Here is a 13,316-nt window from a genome sequence, read left to right on the forward strand (position 1 = left end):
GATTTGAATATCAGGGTGGATTATCAAGCTTATGACGCTTGACATTTAATACCAAAGTATTGCATGATATTTCATATCTTCACTAATAAAAAAAGAAACGTTCTTGACAGAAACATTTATTAGTATTGATACTCATCTCGTAACAAGGAAGCTGTGTATCATCCAAATATATGTATTCTATTGAACAAATGTTTATCATGTCTGTCAGTGACGGTTTTAAGAATTAAATACGAGTCAAAACTAGTAGAAACATTTTGTTACTATGTTGGCGTCGTCGGCTACATTTAAAAAATTGGGCGATTGTTCAACCTACGACCGATGTCTCAACTAAAGTAGGTACCACTGGAAAGATGTGGTCCAATGGTACTTACGCGTTTCCTTCATCATGTGGTCCAGTGGATGGGGGCGAATTTCAAAAATATTCAAGGTTATAATTAAAGAGAAACCTATCCTACTAAAATTATAAATCCGATAATTGAAGTGTCATTATTACTTCTTCACGTCAAATAATAATAATAATAATAATAATATATTTATTTGCATTAAACATGGTATAAAAGGTCTTACATACAAAAATGAGATCAAAACATGTTTAGCTTAATAATAAAGCATGCAAAATTTTTTATCACAACAAGTACAAGTTGCAAGCGTTGGAGTTGAAACGTTAGTATACTAAGTACTCCTTAATACTATAAAAGTTATTTTCATTCAACCACTTATACAATTTAAATTTAAATAGTCTACAATTTAATTCTTTTAGTGTCTTTGGCAAGTTATTATATACACGTACACACATAGCTATACAGTTTTTATTATATTTGGTACACCTAGGCAGTTCGTCAAGTACAAGTGTGTATTGGTCACGCCGACTTCGTGAACATACCTCTTCAGCTGTTTTAAATAAGTCTTGGTGCTTTTTTACGAACATACACATCTCATAAATATATAATGAAGGCAACGGTAGCAAACCAAGCTTTTTAAATATTGGCTTACAAGATTCATCGGGCGGAATCCCGTATATGGCGCGTATACACTTTTTTTGTGCGATAAATGCCCTGTTGTGTTCCGTACTATTTCCCCATGTTAGAAGACCATACCGCAACGAAGACTCAACGTAAGCTCGGTAAGACATTACAGCTGTTTTTATGCTGGTAACATGTTTAATTTTTTTAAGGGCATATACAAATTTATTTATTTTATTGCACACGTATTCAACCTGCGCCTTCCAATCTAAATATTCGTCTAATGTAATTCCTAAAAATTTTGTCTGTTCTACTTGTCTTATTTTACTTATGTCCATCTTAAAATTAAATTTATTATTATAGTGCTTGTTAAATTGTATGTATACGGATTTGTCAAGATTTACAGATAAATTATTACTGTTCAGCCAGTTAATAAGAGTGTCAATAGTATTATTTATGTCAGTTTCATGGTTAGTCATTGAATTGTATTTTTTATCAGCAGTTACAATTATTGAAATATCATCAGCAAAAAGAAAACATCTGTGTTTAGTTATATCAACTATATCATTTATATAAAGAAGAAATAAGATGGGACCCAATATGCTACCTTGGGGTACACCGCGCTTTACACATTGATATTCAGACATATGCATTATCATGTCCCTATTTTCATCTAGTTTTGTAACTGCGACACATTGTTGTCTGTCAGTTAGGTATGAAGATATCCATTGATGTGGCAAACCCCTAATTCCAAGTGCTTCTAATTTTTGTAATAAGTTGGTATGTGTAACAAGATCGAATGCCTTCGATAAGTCAAAGAAAAGCCCCGTTACAAACTGATTTTGGTTTAGACTGCTTAGTATTGTTTTTAAGAGTGAGAATATGGCTAACGATGTCGACTTACCTTTTTGAAATCCAAATTGTTGTTTTTTTATAATGTTAAACTTACTGCAGTAATTTATTAATCTGTGATACATACATTTTTCATATATTTTAGAGATGATGGGTATTAATGTGATAGGGCGATAATTGTTCACGTCACGTTTATCACCCTTTTGAACAATGGTTTAACTATGGATAATTTTAGGGCCTTTGGGAATACTCCTTGTGAAAATGACAAATTGATCAAATGTGTCAATACTCTACTTATTTCATTGATACATGTCTTAATGATTCTGGTGTTTAGTTCATCGTAGCCCTCAGACATGGTGTTGTTCAATGATATTATTTGTTGCCTTACCTCGCTTTCAGACATAGGAGTGAGGAACATCGAGTTCGCAATTACGTTTTCATTGAGACAACTATTTATTTGATTTTGTGTAGGGATACAGTTTATGAGATGGTTGTTAAAGGCAGATGTTATTTCCGCTGGTTTTGTCAGAACAGTATTTTCAACTTGTAAACATTCAATATCCTGGATGTGCATATTTTGGATTTCGTTTTTTATAATTGACCAAGTGGCTTTACATTTGTTTTTATTATTATTCATAAACTTGATGTTAGCATTCCGTTTAGCATTATATATGCAATTTTGAAATATTTTAGAATATGTGATGTATTTTTTCTTGTTGGTTCTATTTTTGTTTTTGTAATATTGATATCTTAAGGAACGTTTAGTTTTAGAACTTAGTTTAAGACCCTTAGTTATCCACGTTTGTTTAATTTTATTGTTTGTATTTATTTTAACTCTTACTTTAGGAAAGCAGAGATTGTAGAACAGACATATCAAGTCATGAAAGCTATTGAATGCCGTATTTGCATCATTATCCATATATACATCCGTCCAAAATAAGTTTTGCAAGCATTCCTTAAATTTAAGCGTATTATTTATACTGTAATCTCTTTTGTAGATATAATATATTGTTTCTCTTGATTGAATTTGTAAGGGAAAACTTAGCATTTGCGCTGTCTCGTGGTCAGACAGATGTAGTGGTAGGACGTTAGCGGATGCTTGGTGTATATTACTAAGTATATGATCTATGCAGGAATATTTGCGCGTGGCTACGTTAATATGAATTTTCAAGTTGTGTGGATGTCAAAACGGCTGAAGGGATCGGTATGAAATTTGGAACAGAGGTAGATTAGATTATGCACTGGAAAAATACATAGGCTACTTTTTATCCCACGTGAACGCAGGCGAAACTAGTCTTCTATACAAAACGTACAAATATCACAAATCAGGTGCCATTTTCATCAGATACTTCTACGTCATCTACCATTCTAAGAACCCTATTAGACTGATGCTCAACCATTTACTATTAATTGGCAACAACTAAACAATAAAAGACTGCCTCGTTGGTCGAGTGGTCAAGTGCGACTGCCGAACAAGGTGTCTCGGGTTCGATTCCCGGGTCGGGCAAAGTATTACTGGGCTTTTTTCGGATTTTCGAAAATTTCTCGGTAGTAGCACGGAGTCTGGAAGTGTGTCCAGGATATGGCAATAGGCTCACCCCCTATTACATGGGACTTATATCACAAATGGTGAAAAGTGGGTGTGCATTGTATAGCGGTATTACGTGCCGTAATGTGCACCTCTGCCTACCCCTTCGGGGATAAAAGGCGTGTGTGTGTGTAAACAATAAAAGTCACCATTTTAGTTTATACGGTATTAAAAACATCACACAAGAGTAAAGGGAAAGAGATTTGTACTGTAAACCAATTAATCAGGTCATAATACGAAGTGGTTTACCGCATTCTATTTCTAGCACTTATTTATAGATTACTTATATTATTTAACCCACTTATTGTAAGAGTGCATGCATAAACAAAGCTGTTTTTACTCAGATGTTTGTATAAATTCTTTAGGTCGACTGTAAAATCTATAGCAATCATTCTTAATCTAGGTTTAGCTACGAGATATCTAAATTTTGATACGACAGATATGGCTATTTTTTTTTTATTACATACACTAAACTATATTAAACTGAAACTATATTTATAGGTTATAATAATACACGGGCCGTACCTATGACTATTTTCGAGCTCACTCAATAAGGGCTCCAATTAAGTTCAAAACTAATCGGGCACACCGGTAACATAATGGTTTTAAGTAAGTACTTAACTTAGTAACTTTTGGAAAACGACAACTCATGATCATGATGGCGTAATTTTTTACCAATACAAATGATATCCTGTACATAAAAGCTTCGTTTGTCGAGTCTCACTCAATTTCCGAGTTTAACCCCCGGGTCGGAATCGGAAATGTATTATTAGGGCTTTCGATTTAGAAATTCCGAATAACTAATATCACGCACACGCTGTTGGTAAATAGGCACGCTCCATATTATATTAAACATCTATAAGTTATTTATACATTTTACAAACTACATATTTTTTTTATATTTTATTTTTCGATCACTTTATCACACCGCACATTCTCACTGCAGCACCTAAAGGTTAGCTAGCAAGAATTCCTATGACATTAACAACCGCACTCAAGAGACATTTAATGGTTACTTAACCCAGTCCTCAGCTATTGCTTTCGGAACAAAACCGTTACTAAGGAACAGTTTAAGTAATAAGTAAATGTCCCTGAATGTGGTAGTAAGCCCACTCTTGTAGGTAAGTACAATAAAGTTAAATGTTAAATAAATAAGTTAACCAGTGAAAATTGGGTTCACAGTACTTACTGTTATGCGTAACTAACTCTTAAGAAACTAATCAATGTGATATAACTAGTATTATGATGTTATACACTCGATAGTGTTATGTAACGAATATAGGTATATGATACCAATAGCGATACGTTCGCCCATATTTTTAAAGGGTTATTAGCTCATCTATCATGATTTCACAGCCCATTTCACGTAGGCAGCGATTGTCCAAACACATCGCAATATTTGTTGATACTTTTAAAGTTTACTTTTCATGATAGGTATAATTTAATAATCGAAAATTTATAAAGTAACTGGTAAGTTATAATTATAAATTCTAAGTTAAATATCTCTAACTAAAATCAGTAGTAAATTGGTGAGTGAAAATAATTGTGACTATAGAATGTAATTTGAATGTCACATAAGTTTATCGGGTACTCATATAAAGGTGATGACGGAAACGCTTAACCTTACAAGTTAACATCAAAAGAAGCTCGACGCCATGATTTTGATTCCCAATTTGAATTAGAGAAACTTACATTTTTCCAAACCAAAAAGTGGAACTTTGCCCCACACTAGGATTTTCTTCTGTGTCGTGGGTGCGTTTACAAATATACAAGTTCACATACACATGACACGCAAACCCAAAACAACAATTTGTGGATCACATAAAGAGTTGGTCCGTGCGGGAATCGAACCCGCTACACGTGACACGGCAGCCGGTTGCCCAGTTACCGCACCAACCGTGCATACAAACTAAATGGAATGAACAATTTTCTAATAGTTAATCCTGTCTAATTCAGGTCTATCTCTGACTTAAAAATACGATAAAATGTAATAGTCATGTTGTCATAATTCCTTGAAGAATTTTCGTGTTTCTAACGACTAACAAGTATTAATAACACTCGATCACCTATCTCAAGTACTTCATCTCAATCTTAAGTACGTACACTGAACAACTGAATGAGATCGAACGAATGAAATCCGTTTTGTTATTACGCTTAAAAATGTCGTTCATTTTATTAGTTTCGCAAACTTCCTAAGAATTATTGTTGTACATTACTACTGTATACGTAAATAGGTATGCTCGATGTATGGCGATAAAACTCAGTTCATATAGGTTACAGGGCAATCATTATACTACTAATAAATAGTGAGTGTTAGAAATATACGTTCATCTCTGCCTACGCCTTCGAGAAAAGAAAAGCGTGATACTACATTATATAAAATAAAAAAATAGATTGAAATATTTTTGAATTAACACATTTAAGTAATTACAAATTCATTTTACTTTTGGAATAACAAAACGCAACTGTCAGTTTCAGATTTTTTTTTCAAGTGGGTAGCTAGGGTTATCGCATTCTGTGGACATTGTCCTGTCTCGAATTGAGATCGTGTTTGAGTCCAAGTTCAAGTCAAAGAGAGAGAGAGAGAATAAGTGGAGTCGAAGTATATTATTCCGATTTATTACGAAGATGGAGAATAAAAAGCAAATATTTAGTGAACAAGAAAGAATGATATTTCTAGAAATATTAAAGAAGTATATGAAAATCGTGGAATTTAAAGAAACTCATTCTGCAGCTCTAAAAGCGAAAAATAAGGCATGGCAGAGAATCGCTATGGAATTTAATATGAATCCTCTCACAAATTATACTGTAAGTTAGTTTTAACATTTAACTTTTAATTCTGCGCTTACAAACGGTTTCCGACGTTTTCAAGATGGTGATATCAAGTTGAGAGTCCGATTTTTATATTTTCTGTGCAAGACAATATTAATATGAATTAATCAGACCTTCAATTCGCAGAAGGGGTAGGCAGAATAGTAGGTAATAAAATAAAAAAACTTAAAAAATCTTTTTTTCTCATAATTCATAATATAAGTAAAATACGAATGAACTTGACTTGTATTTTTTTTTTAAATTACTTGAAATGATATGAAATGATTTTATTTTTCTGTAAATAGGCTACACGTCACGTCTTAAATAACTAAACAAGTTTCATAATATTATAATATAATAAATAACCTAATTGAATACATTAACTATAACTTGGCACTTTTTTACATTTACCAGAGAACAGCAAAACAATTGAGAAGATTGTGGATGAACTTGAAGCAGAGACAGAGGTGTATGATCAGACGCCAGCAGGGCAGGCCCATTTCCCTATCAGGACCCAAGGTGTTACAGATAGCACGAGCCCTGATGTCTAGCGTGGAGTCCGGGGACTCGGAGACTGTAGGAGGTAAGTTACTCAAAAGTCAAAATTATTTATTTCAAATAGACCAGGAAGGCACTTTTGAACGTCAAAGCAAATATAATAATATTAATAACGTCTGTCTGTCGGTCAGTCCTCTAGTTGCTCTATTTGCTCGTTCCAAAGTGTAGATTCCTATGGAGAAGAACAAGCAAGAAATTCCATAGGTTACTCTTTTTCAATCAGATTCACAATATAATTCTTAGTTATATTGTTTCTATTGCTTCAACTATGTGAGAACAATGTAAAACTGATATTCAATCAAAGTGATAGAAAAAGAAAATAACCTTGAGGACAACAATATTTGTTTACACAAGTCAAGTGTTTCAATATAAGAGCAACAAAGCTTTGAAATTATTCTCAATATTGTTTTTGAGTAGTGTGAGAATCCTAAATGTGTTATTGCAAAATATTTAATGTTATTTAACCCTTCCGGAACGCAGATCAACATGACACACAGTATGTTTTCTATTGTTGTCTTATATACTAGAGGCATATGAAAGGGAAAACAATCTGATAGTAACAGATAATTAAATATACTGATATTAATTTACAGAATATAAATAAAACTATCAATGGTGATTATTTTATAAATTTAATACAACTGGATTCTTTATTGAAATTGTTTAATTTTCAAAATAATTAACACAATGTTAAGTGTTGTTAAGTCTAATATTTACATAAACTCCCTTTGCATCTCAGTCTATTCAAATGCTTCTTTCAACATATTATTATTTCTTTAGTATTTTAGTAAATGACCATTGTTTATTTATTAAACGGTTTTATTTAGCTTGATCCATTGGTTTGTTTGGGTCCTTCATAACGACAGATAGGACTGATTGTTGGTACTTACTTTTTTTAGATGATCTTTTTTCTAAAACTACCTCCATTATGCATATCAAACGAAATTGTTTAATTATTACAATAAAGTTCATTTAAACCATTTGACATAAAAATATGTTTAATGTATTACTTGTTGCAGATGATGTGGCCAGTGATCTCGTGGTAGAGACAGGTGATCCAATGTCATACGAAGAATACCCAGATCAAGAGCCACAACCAGAAACCTCCATCAAAATCGAAAGATCAGTATCACCAACCCCATCAGACGAAACAGAAACAGAATGTGAAAATTCAACCGTAACACCTGGTAATAATGCACAAAATCCTCTAGAAGGAACTACCACCAATTTAGAGGATGAATCAAATTTTCCATCTGAAGAAGTACGCTACTTAGAAGTTCAACTCTTGAAAGAGAAATTGAGAGCTCATCAGCAAGAGAACGAGAATAAAGCGTTACACGCAGAACTCATACAAAATATGGAGTTTAAGATTTTAACGGAAAAGCTTAGAGAAGCTAAGGCTAAAGCTGACCTGGCAGAGTTGTGCTTAAAAAGACAACGACGGTAAAGAAATGTACATTAAAAATTGTATATAAAAACAGATATTGTTATAAAATGTTTAGTCCTCTCTCCTTCTCTCTTCCCTGATAATAAAAATCCACACTCAGACCTCAGGGGAACCTCAACCTCACTCAACCCTAGTTAGGGGTCGAGTGGAAACATAAATTATCTAGAGCTGAGGGTCCGATAGTTGACTTAAACGTTATAAAAAAGTGCAAATTCACATACTTATTGTTAAGTTTTAATAATTACATTATACATAATATACATGCTGATTAGGCAAATTGTTCTTCCTCTTACCCCTTAAAGGTAAAAATAGAAGTAATGTATTCATTCTCCTCCACTGGCCTTTATCCTTCTAATTATGTACCTACTTATCCTTTTCTTCGTTTTCCACTACCAAACATGATTACATCAAAATATTCATTTTCTTTCAAAACTGAACTTTCTTCTCATCCAATCTTCTTACTTGCACTTATCCTAAGTTTACTTCTTATATTTTCCCCCTAATCAAATATCATTATATGATACTTCTATTTATTTCAGTCATCATAGGTCTTTTTTTTTATTTTTAAACTGTTATTCATAAAAAGTTCTACATAGGAGCAGACTTGCCATGGGCATGATAATATTTAGGTAAATTATATGAAATACATTGCTCATCCATATTTTTGTTTTATTACCCTTTAAAACCGCATTGAATATATTTCCAGCTACCAATGTTGTTAACACAACACATGTAAGTATTTAGCTGCACTTAACAAGGTTGATATAAGCCAGCCAAGCTCTGGTTTGCGTCCACTTAAACTGAGGAAATAATCAACAACGTTTCATTAATAAAGTTTAACTAATTGAACCAAAAACAACTATTTAATACCTAGTCTACAAGTCACCACATTTTACAACCATCATAAATCGCCATCAAAACGAAAATAAAAACAAAACGGTTACGAAATGGTTCCCGGTCGATTCCAAATTTAAATTTAGGCGCGAACACAGCGCGCTAAAGCGATAACAAACAGCCAGTAGTGAGTCAACATTTAAATATAGAATATTTGAATTATATCACCTGGCAACATTATCGCTTTGTGTATTGACTTTGTTTCATGTTTTATGAGATTTTAGTCAACTATGAAGTAACAGAGCTATTGAGAATCTGGAAATAGTTTGTACGGAGTCATTGTCTATATATACGCAGGCATTGCAGACTTGAAGAACAGTTCCAAAACTTCCTTAATTTATTTATTTAATCTGACACTGAATTTTGGAACATAGTTAATTCATTCCCTTTTATTTTGCTATATCATGTAGACGCATTATGCTAAATGCGCATGTCGCATGTTTGGTAAAAATTAGAATAACCTAGGTATCCTTCCCTCATATTTGACATCATAAACAACACTTTATAACAAAAATTACAATTAGTTCATGTAGCATTATGTTATCATAACTCAAATTTATATCCACGAATTTCAAGGTAAGGCAATAATTTTCTCTCGGCTACATTTCGCTTCGTTCGGTTTATACCTAGATAGTTAGCTTCAGTCTCGGGCTTGAGCCGGCAAAAAGGTTAAAACAACAGGGTCTCCCGACTCAGGGACTCGGCCCGCAGTTTATTTATAGAAGCGGGAATGCACTGGATGAATACTTAATGCCTTGTTCAGTTTGCAAGTAATAAAACATTGTTTGAGACATTTTGGATTGTTTTAGTAGTTAGTTAAATTAAAGTAAGACTTGTTTGGAATAACTATTTATAACAGAATATTTTTTTAGGAAAGAGCAATTTTAATAAGTAATTTCAGGCGCAAGCTAAAAGCTTGCTGTGAAAAAATAGTCCGTTGTATTTTATCCCATTATGTCTTGTGATTTGAGCACTATACATAATTATGTAAAATGTGGTGATACTAATAATAGGATTAAGTAGGACATACAATTACATACTTTACGTTAAGATCATATAGTATCAACAGCCTTCTACACCTATTGTAACAAACATACAGTTGTTTCATTGTTACCAGAACAGTTTCAGAGCACTATAGTAATTTATACTGCACGGGCTACAAGTCGAGTTACTGCTATATTGTTATACAAAGCGTTTACAAGGTATAAATCGTTCGCGCACTCAATACAGCTCTCAGATTGAATAATTTATTGCAAGACTGGCGCCTGTGTTTCCTAACTCTTTGCTATTTTCAGTGAGTTCAGCGGGACAAAAAGAAATTCACTCGTTTTCATCAATATCCGCAGCCCGTCAGAGTCCACCGCCGGAATATGGTCTCTTCTACAAAAGAGGAGATTGTCATAATCTCTACGCTTGGCAAGAGAGTTGGAGATCACAGTTTAAAAGGATCAGGTTTATTAGAAAACGCTGACGTGTCTCTGTTATTAACAATTCCTAAGACCCCCACAAAAAGATTAGGGGTCGTGGACATTGTAGACTGTCACCACATAGCATGTTTTAAAATAGAAAATATCAAGTTTATTCAAAACCCAACGATATTTCCATTAAGCTACTGGAAAAACAATATAAAAGACAAACAAATTTTTATTCTCGTGTATAAAAGTATACGGGCAGGATGACCTTGGCGTGACCATTAGGCCAGTAGGGCCGAGCCCAGCAGTCCCATGGCAGAAATAGCTGCGACTGCGGATACAGCCGAGGTTGCGCACCTGTCCTAATTACTGAAGCACGTGGGCGACGCGATATGACTGACGGTTTGTGATACAACTTTATCCTCTGATACTTTCTTATATAATGCAGTTTAGAAAGAATCGAAGTTGTAGTGAGAATCATCTAAATTGATCATATTATATATTTATTTTGTAAGTTTTAGTTCCAAAAGGCTTTTTTTAGGAAGGTAAATCATCCAATGACTTCTGCCGCCTTGGTTGAGGCGAGAAGGAGTGTCAGATTCTTACTGACTAAAAACCACCCCGTTCCTACTCCTACTTTTCGAGCCGGAGCCCTGGTAAACCCGCTAGGTATTCCGCAGTTCCGGAGTTCCAAGAGGTAAACAAGCCAATTGGACTACACTCGCCAATTTTAAAAATTGAAACGTATTCTTATTACCTACATACGTAATAGGTTTATTAACAATGTCATCATAATAATAAAGTCATACTAACTATCTATGTGCATGTTGTATGTTAACTTTTATCGCTATGCAGGCCTGATCCGGAGCTGCGGACCCGGAGCTGCGGACTACCTAGCGGGTTTACCGGGGCTCCGGCTCGAAAAGCAGGAGAAGGAACGGGGTGGTTTTTAGTCAGTAAGAGTCTGACACTCCCTCTCGCCTCGCCCAAGGCGGGAGAAGTCATTGGATGATTTTCCCCCTCAAAAAAAAAAAAAAAAAAAAATGCAGGCCTGATAACTGATGAATTTATATCTATGACATAATCATGATAAAGAGACTTGACTTTTGCATATTTCAACACTAACTAACTATAAGTACCGTTCTTCATTGATTGATGATGTCACAGAACAGTGATGACGAAAGATTTTAACCGTAAATGTAATAAAAACCCGACTTCATAAACATAAAATACTACTGTAGAAAACGCAAATCAGATTTTATTATATTATAAAATGCTTTACTAGGTTGCCGTGGCGTGATAGCCTATTAGGCACCGAGCTTGCTGATTGTGCCTAGATAGGCTAGGCTATAAATGTCCAAAGATTTATGATTTTACCCACAACTTGAGGTTAAGGACCTTTACCGTGTCCATAATTTTGAGCTAGTAACATAGCTTCACGATTGTTTTTCCTTTATAGAAAAGGTAGCGGTGTAAACTACGCCCACAGATAACCAAGTTTGTCAATAGTCGCATGTTGGAGCTGTTGTTAAATAACTAATATAGATCGACCGACCCATAGTTACTCAGAACTACAAAATATTATAGTTCCTACCCAATATTGCCTGCAGGCATTTCACTTCACATCTAACTACTTGAATGTTTAAAAGTGTTATTTCTATTGATTCATTTAAGTATGATCATGTCGGCCACAACTGCAAGACGTCTACAAGTCCATTGCTAAACAGACGTCCCCTAACGACTTCCAGATCGGTGGTCGGAAGCCCCCTGCATCCAGCGACTCCCTTGTAAAGTTATTGTGTAACTAGTTATTCTATAATATAAAAATAAGTAGCGTTTTCCTTCGTGACGCTATAACTCTAGAACGCACGAACTGATTTCCACGGTTTTACATTCGTTGGATAGGTCTCGGGCTCCGTCAGGTTTAAGAAAATTCAAGAGAAAAGCAGGGAAAATCATTGGTGGCGAAACGAAGTTCGCCGAGTTTGCTGGTAGTTAGTTGGATAAAATATCTTTGCCTTTGATTTTCCTTCCATTCAAATGTAATTAACGTAGTTAATAGATTTTTGGCTAACTGTAGATGCAAAAATCAACAAAAGATGTTCTTGAGTCCAGATGGTAACCAGACACTGCTAAGTATTATCGATCAACTCCTTTACGGTTGATTATCACTTTATGTGGGTTCAAATTGCTTCGTAATTCAATGACTCACTTCAAATTAATTTTAGTCTTTCGACTCCTATTATTCTCGGTGTTCTGTGACACATTCGGATGCTTGGCTTCAGACTTATGGTACAAACTCCAGTTTTTCAAGTTCTTTAGTTGATTTTCCTCCTCTTGTTAACAAAATTGGAACTTCTTTTTTAAATAAAAATATTGATTGAATTCATAGAGGCAATTACAATCAAACACGTTTACAGAGCACTCAAAGTAATAAACGGAGTGTTACAAAACTATAGCTTCTTAAAAATTCTAATAACTTCCAAAACATAAAGGCATAAATGCAAACATTTGTATGAACTCTGGTACCCAAGAGAAAGATTAAACTAAACAATTACTCTATATAGTAATGTATAGGTTTATATGCTGGGTACCGTCACTTGGCAGACTTTGTAATACCTAACTATTTCATTGTCATCCATTTTTTTATTTAAAAATGTAAACTTCAAAAGCGTAACAAAGGGTCAAACAACTCCGGCAAACGTGTTTTGCACAAACAAAACCTGTAAGTACAATATCAATCACTGAACCTGGGACTTTACAGTCCATTAGTCTTTATAGACTATTGTTTC

General features: G+C 34.1%; 2 protein-coding genes across 2 annotated transcripts in view; one reads left to right on the plus strand and one right to left on the minus strand.

The window, feature by feature from the left end:
* LOC118280713 (vinculin) overlaps window positions 1–13,316 on the minus strand; it is a 58,542-nt gene that overhangs the window by 41,126 nt on the left and 4,100 nt on the right. The gene's annotated exons all lie outside the window — the stretch shown is intronic.
* Window positions 5,897–8,879, plus strand: LOC118280714 (myb/SANT-like DNA-binding domain-containing protein 3). The gene is made up of 3 exons (XM_035601036.2): window positions 5,897–6,210; window positions 6,628–6,796; window positions 7,791–8,879. Exons 1-3 carry the CDS (start codon window positions 6,031–6,033, stop codon window positions 8,216–8,218), a joined length of 777 nt encoding a protein of 258 aa, XP_035456929.2. The 5' UTR covers window positions 5,897–6,030; the 3' UTR covers window positions 8,219–8,879.

The sequence above is a fragment of the Spodoptera frugiperda genome, chromosome 16 (genome assembly GCF_023101765.2).
Source record: "Spodoptera frugiperda isolate SF20-4 chromosome 16, AGI-APGP_CSIRO_Sfru_2.0, whole genome shotgun sequence".
NCBI lineage: Eukaryota > Metazoa > Arthropoda > Insecta > Lepidoptera > Noctuidae > Spodoptera > Spodoptera frugiperda.

Coding starts and splice junctions, on each gene's coding strand:
- LOC118280714 (XM_035601036.2), top strand. CDS start 6,031: ATGGAGAATAAAAAGCAAATATTTAGTGAACAAGAAAGAATGATATTT. Junction 6,211..6,627: donor ATCCTCTCACAAATTATACT/GTAAGTTAGTTT, acceptor TACATTTACCAG/AGAACAGCAAAACAATTGAG. Junction 6,797..7,790: donor GGACTCGGAGACTGTAGGAG/GTAAGTTACTCA, acceptor TACTTGTTGCAG/ATGATGTGGCCAGTGATCTC.